Raw genomic sequence first — 8,934 nt, 5'->3', positions numbered from 1 at the left:
GCTTTTTTCGTGTAAACACATAACGTAAGCAAGTTTTTTTTGTCAACAACTAACAATATGATTAGATTAGCAGCGTTTACCGTCGTTTCATTGTATTTCATATTGATTACAATAGGTGAGTTAATCAAAGGCACATACGCAACATCATCAAATTTTATAAAAGCGGCAATTGCAAGTAATGGCAAACAAATTGAATTAATTTAATAATTAAAACAAACAGTCAAATCTGATTAATTTGATGGGATTGATGCACTCATCAAAATTAGTGGTCATGCGAAACAGGGTATAACAGTCACGTTCCAGCAATTATAAATTTTTGCAATATTAAATCATTTTTACACGAGCTTTAAGTTACTAGATATCATACAAAATGAACAAGTGATTTTTATTTTTTTTTCCTGTAAACTGCAAAAAATCCACATAATCAATTGTAACGATTGCGGTCAAGTTTTCTGCCCTTTTTAAGTAAATATATGTTTTTCAACAACAATTATTTATCATAACTATGTGTTTAGTAAATATTCTGTATCGATTATTTATTTCTGGGCAGATCATCTTCAATAAACGATTATCATGCTGAACACAATCATCGAGCTATTAATCATCTTCGAGTTAATATAATTCGAGATGATATCCGTTTTTTTGTTATGTTTGACTTTTTTGTTCGCTATTAGTACGATGTATAACTTTTTTATGATTTTATTGTCACATTTTTTTGAATCATGTTTTTTGTACAATTGTCCACGTCCTCCAACCTGACCATTTGTTTCCTGATGCATGTAGAGGAAATTTTGCGCGAATAAAACTGAATATTGTAGCTACAGTATAGTGTTCCAAATTATCGATTCCTATTAACGGATCGTTACCTTTTAATGGTTTTTATGGATTTTAATTATAAAAGCAGAGTCATAATTAGTAATAATCTAGGGATTGTGATCAGGCTCGTATAAATAAATTATCTCTCTATCGGTTTTTATCAAGAGCGTTAATTTTTTTGGGACATTAACTTTCATGGTGTTAGCTGTTTCCGACCGATGTGACTCATCATTTTTTTTTTTTTTTTTTTTTTTTGTAAGAATAGTTTACTTTGCTAACACAAAAAAAAAATAAAGATTGAATCATCCCTCAAATTGTATGAAAAAATTTTTGTATTAAAGCAAGCTCATTAAGGCGATTAAATTTTGTTTTTTGTAGTAATACCTAAATATGTATGTAAAAAAAAAAAATTTCATAATTTTTTATTGTAAAACGACAATTATTTAACATTAAATAATTATTTTTTTTATTTAAAAATTGAAGATAATTCAAACTTAAATAAATTTAAACTTAATTTTTTTTATTTTATTTTTTTTTTTTTGAAATAATAAAAATTTGCTTACGTGATCTTTCATCTGAATGTCACTAAAGAAAATTTAATTCGATTTTTGTATAATTTTAACAAAAAATGTAATTTTTATGATATTTCAATCAAAAATGTCAAAAATTTTAAATAAATAAGTTTATTCAAGAACCTCAACGAAATATATTTTTTTAAATATATATTTACATTTTATGCATTTTTTGTTTGTGTATTTTTAGATGCCGCTCCATTACAAACACTTCCTCAAAAACCTGGATATGTTCCAGTGTATATCCGTTATGGAGATACTCCGTTGGAAGAAATTAATCCAGGACTAGCAGTTGCCTTCAGAGAATTCGGAGGAGAAGCTCGTAACTTCCGCGATGGCGACAAGGAGGAAATGTTGGCGGACGAAGCGCCAAAAGAGATTTCCTCAAGCGAGTCAGAGAGCAAGGAAGCCACAAAAGCTCCAGCGTCTGAGGGATCCAGCTCTGAATCGAAGAGTGCTGAAAAGGACATCAAGGAAGAACCCAAAGCCTTGCCCGTAAAGAAGGAAACTGAAAAGAAAGTCCAATAAAAATTATTTTTATTTTGGTACAATAAACATTCCATAATGAAACTAAAAAAAATCATTTTTGTATGAAATAAAATAACGGTAAAATGATTTGAACGGTGATGCATGCAATGAAGTTTCCACATGCGCAAAATTGGAGTTATTCAAGTATTACTTGCTATTTTTCCCACCACCCTCTTTGCGTCACGTATATATTCCGTTGTTCCCCATGCAGGAATTTTGTAAACAAACGATATAAACAAACGTGAGGAAATCCATGAAAAGTCCTTTTTGAGTTTACTGCAGCGCCCCACCGAAAAACGCTCTGAAACATCCCCCATGTATTTGCGAATTGTCAACTAGTAGAGTCTTGTATACACAACAATCATCATCAAAAGCAAGCTTTTTGATGGTGCCAGTATTTTATTGTATATTATAATATTTATTAGTGTATTTTAAAATTGTGCAATTGTGTCCACTATAATGTCGTGTTGTTCTCTCGTTAACTAACTAAAAATTTGTTCACTATACGACAATTTTATCATTCATTTCGGAGTAAAGTGAACACAAGCCAGATTATCTCGAGTATTAAAAAATCAGTATTTTTTTTATTTCGCAAAAAAGTGTTTGTTTGTATGAATCGAAAAGTTTTAGATATTATTAACATACAATCTGTTAAAAGTGATATGGAAATATGCTATTAAACAATCGTAACGTTGTACTGGAATCCGTGTTTTCGTTTGTAGGTAAGCGGATAAAGGATTACTTAACTTGTTTACATAACACAAAAAAAATATGGAGAAAATTTTATCATAATATTAAAATTCTGATAAAAAAAAAGAAGTAAAATGCTTAAAATAGTAACACAAAAATTTCACAAATAATAGTAAAAGTTAGATAATAATTTTATTATGTAAAATTGAAAAAACATACAAAATAAACAAAAAGGAGTCGTATACATAGAATTGTTGCTAAAAATAACTCCGGTCATGAAGCTTATATGCTTATGCTATATACAACATACTCATATATGCAATATGATTCACCTGTACAAAAGTTGTATATAAAGACGTTGAATAAAAAAGAAGAAAATCATTCTCGTGCTACCCTACTAACACAATCTAAATCACCTTCCCATTACATTGACATCACCCACAACTTGGTTATATCATATCTTACGATACCTTACATTGCAAAAAATATTCTTTTGTTTTTCATTTCACTCTGTGAGGTAATAATACACTTTCGATGACGCGAGTCACTACAAATATAGCTACTTGTACACAAAGCAATGTTATTGTTTTCCTATTGGATTATTATACATTGTATTTATTCCGTGGTTGAAAGAATGAATCGAAATCATTGAAAAAGTTTTTCATTGTTGGGTATTTGATATAATAATAAAATAAAATGAAAAAAAAATACACAATGCGAATGTTAAGAATACTCATGCTAGTGCTTAAAAAAGATTTAGCACGAAACAAAACAAATCACAAACTCATCAATTTTTATATGGTTTCGCACCGGTGTGCGGTAGCGGAATGAAATAAAGTTTTCGTGTCATATTGTATTTCGTGCTTTAATTTGTAGAACAAAAAAAAAACGAAAAGCAAAAAACATATATAAATATTTTGTCAGTAAATAAGTTTACTTTTGGAATTAAGTTGTCCGGTTTTGTTTGTATTTGATTTAATAGAGAAGTTACGCATACCTTCAGTGAAAACAAAAGAAAATGAAGCACACCTGGTACGGTGTCATTGGAATAGGTTGTTGATCGCAACTTTGTCATAGGAATGGTCAGTGATTTAGAAGATATATGATCTAAAACCTTAGTAATTTATGTTCTTCTTTTTGAATATAGAGAACCAGGGCTTCTAAAACTTAAATACTCTAACGTATTTTTTTTTTTGAAAGTCAAGTAGAAAATTTGACAATTATTTTTTTCAATTTTAAATTATTAAATCTCAAACATAAAAACAACAAAAATATTATTTAATGATCAAAAATTGTTTAAATTTTGTCATTTTGTATGAAAAAGTATTTCAAAACTTTTTTTTTTATTTTGCCCCCTCCCATTTTGAAAAAAGTCTTTTGGGACAAAAACATCAAAAAAAAAAAATTGAAATGGCCTTATTGTTTTACTTTTTTTTGTGCGAATTATTTAAACAAAATTCAAAAATTTTGTTTTGAAAATTAAATATTATGTTAAAAAATACTATTATCAAAAGTAAAAAAAAATATTTTTCTAAACTTTTACTTAAATAAAGTTCGAAATCGCATGAAACGGATTTTCCTATATTTGGTTTTTCATTAGGACGAAAGAAAAAAATATGCATTTGCATATTTTTGCCAAGCTTATTAATAAACATTAAACTTAAAACATTTTTTTTTTTGAAAAGTAAAAGAAAATTTTCAATAATAAAATAAAGAATTAGCGATTTCTATAAAATAGCCAGAAATGCATGATAAATATACTGAATTAATATATTCGCATTTGCTCTTGACATTTTATTAAGCCTAAAACAATAAAAGATGTTCAAAGAATGTGTATTTTTGTTATTTCAATAAAAGATATGTGTTAAAATATTCGATGTTATCGCTCACACGTGTCTCTCTTTTCAGTTTTTTGTATGGTGTCTTCGTCCCAACAGCAACAGCAGCAGCAGCAGCAACAACAACAACGAGATCTAAACAACAATAATATTAATAATCGATACTACTACGTTGTAGATGAAGGACAAAACCTAACATTGCCATGTTCGAGCAAACTTGGTACTGTGATGTGGGTTCGTGAAGGAAAAATGGACGATGGCATCCATGTGCTAGTAAGTGATAACATCTCAACACTTAACATATTTAATATTCGAATTTTAATTTTTCACAGCCAAATGGATCACTTTTCCTTCCCAACCTCAATACAAATGACGCCGGAACGTACATTTGTTCCGAAATGATTCCCGGGTTCTATGAATCCGTGAATGTTGGCATCGACGATAATAGTGTACATAACGAAAACTTTACCAAAGATACTGTAGTGGAGGTGGCTCGTATCGAAGTGACTGTCCGAACGGTTCCCGGGCCCGTCGCGAAATTCAAATGCCGCGCTACCACAATCATTGCTGTCATAATATGGGAAATTTGGCCTAATAGAACGGGGGGTTATCCTCTCTTAGATTTTACAGCAGAAATGAGACGCATGCCGGAAGCTGGCGAAAATGAAACGGAATGGATGTTACTAGATCCGCATCATATTAGTCCAAATGCTGTAAGTATAAAAAGAATATGAGGGTAAAATTAGAAAATGAAACAAAATATTTTCAGCGTCAATTGGAAATTTTTCACCTGTCGCCCAATACAACATATGAATTCCGTATTTGGGGCACAAACAAACTCGGACCTGGCGAGAAATCCCTCATTACTGCAACAACCGTACCAAAAACCGAAGAAAAGGGTAAGAATTATTTCTTTTTCTCTCTTCTTCCCCACTCAACGATTGATGTCCATTATTAATGAATTGATGTTCTGTGTTTACGATGATCGTTTATCTAAATATTTCCTTTTTTTCATTTCTTTCGTATATATTTTCCCAAACAAAATTAATATTAATGTTTGTGTATCAACTCAAAATAATGAAAAAAAAACTTACTAACATATCTATTACTTCACATTGCCTGTGTATTTCCTGCAACACACCTTCACTCCATCATCTATTGTCACTCTTACTCATCAACTTAGATCTTATACGAAGAATAATGATAGATGCGGAAAATTTTGATACCCGTGTATGGATAGTAGCTGTCAGTATTGTTATGGGCAGTTTACTAATTTTATCATTAGGAACGTGTCTAGTTCTTTATAAGGAATGCCGCGATTCAACTGGTATAGAAATTGAATCATTTTAATTATTAAATCATTGCTGTGTAAAATATATACATAAACTTAGTGAACATTTATAGTTAAATGTGCTCTGTTACACACGTTTTTCATGATTTTAATTTTTTTTCGTTTGGTTTGATGTTTGTAATGTGACTTGTGGTTGTGTGATATAAAAAAGTTTAATTTATCATTTTTGACTCAAGTACACACGACACGCTCTAGCATAATGAGTTTCAATTTAGGAAAAAAAATGCAAGAATCGATGTAAATTGTTTTGTTTTAGTATAATGTTCATTATAAGTTGAATAAATTACACATATTTGCTACTTTTTTTTTTATTTAAGTTGAACATTTTGATGTGACTCGCATAGCATTATAAGACAAAAATTGAAAAAGTGATATTTTAGCATATTAGCATAGGTACAATAAAAACACATGAATACCTGTGTCTAGGTCCTAGGCATCCCACCCAGCTAATAAATCAAGTAGCTGAAAGAAGAAATGAATATTAAATTAATTGGAGCAATCTATATTATTATCATTCAGACAGAATTTAATTATATTTGCGTGCCTTTATTAAGTTCATTGTTTTTTTAAAAATAATTTTCCAACATATTTTCAAATTTCAACCAGATTCTTAAGCTTTTTTTTTAAATAATTCAAAAAATAAAAGTTTAAAATTTAACACACTACCTTTCAAAACACAAAATGTGATAAAAATTTACCAAAGTAGAAGAAAAAAGTATTAAAAATAATAAAAAAAAAATAATAATAAATTAGAAAATTAAAATTTCCTACATGAGGAAATGAATGATAGAATAAATCACGTTTTGACATGCTCATATTTATCTATATTTTATTACAATATATTCACAAAGGTATATAATTGGATTTGAATATAATTTATTTCATTTAATCATCACTTTTTTTTATAGTAACACAAGGTATTTATATTGTTTGTATTATATTGATTATTTTTTATAGTTAATATTAATCTATGCAGTTTTTACTGGTCAAAACGTGAAATAAAGTAGAAATCATAAAAAAAGTTAAATTAAAAATCTCGCTTTATTCAAAATACAAAAAATTCTAAGCAATCTTTCTAAACTTGTCAGTATTTTCAAATAATAATATTATTATGAATAAAAATAATCTTATTATATTAAAATAATATTCAAAGAACCAAATATACAATATTATGAAAATCAAATAAATAAATAGAACAAATTTGAGTGTGGTTAATTTTTCGCATGTGTTTTTGCAAGTAGTTTAAAAAAATTTTACTGTAGAACTTTTTTTGTAGAATTTAAGTTATTATGTACTTGCTTTTCGCAGCATGGCTTGATATTTTAAAATTACAAATCATATTTTTTTAAATGCTTTTGTACATAATATTTATCATTGTTTTCTACTAAAGCAATTTCTAACATTAATTTTTTTTCTCTTTTTTCCCGTAATTTTTTAACAATTTCAACAAATCCAAATTTATATAAAAACATGGAATGCTGGTGCACATAAACAATTTCTTCTTATCATATTATTAAAACTAAAATAATATATCAAATTTTATATCAAAAAATGTGAAATCTGCACGTGAATTTTGTAAATATTAATCCATTATTTGCGTCATCATCCTCATCATAAAACAAAAACATCACAAAAAATAAATATTTTGTACATAAGATACAGTAAAGCATGGTGACTTAGATAGTGTCGAGTTGGTACCAAATATTATATTAAATCCAGGATTTTGTGAATCGGATAATGCGCAACAATCGAATAATGTCTTGTCGCCTGCAATTATGCGGTCACCCTCACCGATAACGACACAAACATATTATGCTGCAGCAAACGGAAGAGTTGGAGGCGGCTTGACAGTGCGACATCATCATTCACATCACCTTCATACTCCCGATGACGATGCCTTTGATGGCGAGGAACCCATGACTTTCTCGAGGAAAATGTCGATTTTCTTCACGGGAAATACGATCAAGAGGATTTGAGTAAAAGTTTTTCCGGAGGACTCAGTACACTTTTAACTAATTAATTTTTAAAACATGATCAAGTGATGGAAATATATGGAAATAAGACTGAAGTCAATATTAGAGAGCAACAGCGAATCGATAATGAAATTAAATATTGTATTAACAATTTGTAATTATTATTTTAAAAATATAAAATAATTAATATACATAAAATTATTCATTATACACTTGAAAGAAAAAACAAACTAAATAGACATAAGAACACATGAATTATTTTATATTAAAATGAGTAAATTCTCAAATAATCTAAGAAAACTGTGCTTGCTTATCAACTATATTGCTAAGTATTTTGCAAATACGTATCATAAAAAAACTAATTTTGAAATGTTCAAATTTATCATAATCACTTGTAGCTTCAACATAAATATTATATATAAATATATATCTATGCCTTTCTCTTTAAAAAAAACCACCTTTTTAAAACTATTACTAACTAATTAAAAAATACGCAAAAAAAATTATCACAAATATACGATTAAAAGTTCAAATATGCTTTCTACTACACACAAATGTGTCGATTTTTTAAATTACTTAAATATAATAAATACTGAAAAGAAAAAAAATACATAAGTGTCCAGTGCCTGATAAATCTAAAAAAAACTATTGATAAGGTAGCTGAACAAAAAAAATACGAAATAATAAAAATATTCATAAGCGTAATAAAAATAGCAAGCACAGAGAAATAAAAAAATAATTGCGAAAAAATAATACTTAAAAATATAGGGCCTAAATCTTACTCTCAAGTATTGTTTCTTTGAACATTTTGGACTGAAACTATACTGCTTCCTCAAAATTGAGCGAAATTGTCACGCGGCTTTCAAAAATGTTTGCTAATTGCTTCCAAAATATGCATCAGAAAATCTTTCAACTGCAAAAAAACGTAAAATGTTACTTTTACGGTTGTGATAATAGATTTCTTTAAAAAGCCTTCTCCTAATTTTAACTATTTACAATTGTCGTCGAAAACCGCCTAAATAAATGCTTTTAAAAATAATATTCGTGTGTTTTTACTCAATAAAGGAATTCAAAAATATATCTTGTTTCATTTCTTTTATAAAAAATTGATGATGAATTAACTATACAGGTTTTGAAATACTTTTTCTTATTAAATGACTGATATT

The 8,934-nt window shown here is 28.2% G+C and overlaps 2 protein-coding genes across 5 annotated transcripts; both read left to right on the top strand.

Moving 5' to 3' along the window:
* LOC134831728 (uncharacterized) lies at positions 1-1,953 on the top strand. The gene is made up of 2 exons (XM_063845535.1): positions 1-115; positions 1,579-1,953. The coding sequence occupies exons 1-2, from the start codon at positions 58-60 to the stop codon at positions 1,914-1,916; spliced, it is 396 nt and encodes a 131-aa protein (XP_063701605.1). The 5' UTR covers positions 1-57; the 3' UTR covers positions 1,917-1,953.
* A 272-nt stretch (positions 1,954-2,225) lies between these two features.
* Positions 2,226-7,969, top strand: LOC134830409 (contactin-3). Of its 4 annotated transcripts, XM_063843885.1 has the most exons (6): positions 2,226-2,477; positions 2,541-2,638; positions 4,515-4,717; positions 4,777-5,157; positions 5,214-5,343; positions 7,452-7,969. In XM_063843885.1, the coding sequence occupies exons 2-6, from the start codon at positions 2,587-2,589 to the stop codon at positions 7,769-7,771; spliced, it is 1,086 nt and encodes a 361-aa protein (XP_063699955.1). In that variant the 5' UTR covers positions 2,226-2,477; positions 2,541-2,586; the 3' UTR covers positions 7,772-7,969. The 4 variants fall into 4 exon arrangements, with proteins under 4 accessions (XP_063699955.1, XP_063699956.1, XP_063699954.1 ...); XM_063843886.1 differs by having other exon boundaries at positions 2,226-2,638; positions 7,515-7,969; XM_063843884.1 differs by having other exon boundaries at positions 2,226-2,638.
* Positions 7,970-8,934: the final 965 nt, after the last annotated feature.

This window comes from Culicoides brevitarsis, chromosome 2, assembly GCF_036172545.1.
Source record: "Culicoides brevitarsis isolate CSIRO-B50_1 chromosome 2, AGI_CSIRO_Cbre_v1, whole genome shotgun sequence".
Classification (NCBI taxonomy): Eukaryota; Metazoa; Arthropoda; class Insecta; order Diptera; family Ceratopogonidae; genus Culicoides; species Culicoides brevitarsis.
Note: the sequence above shows the minus strand (reverse complement) of the source record. Positions and strands in the feature narration are given on the sequence as shown.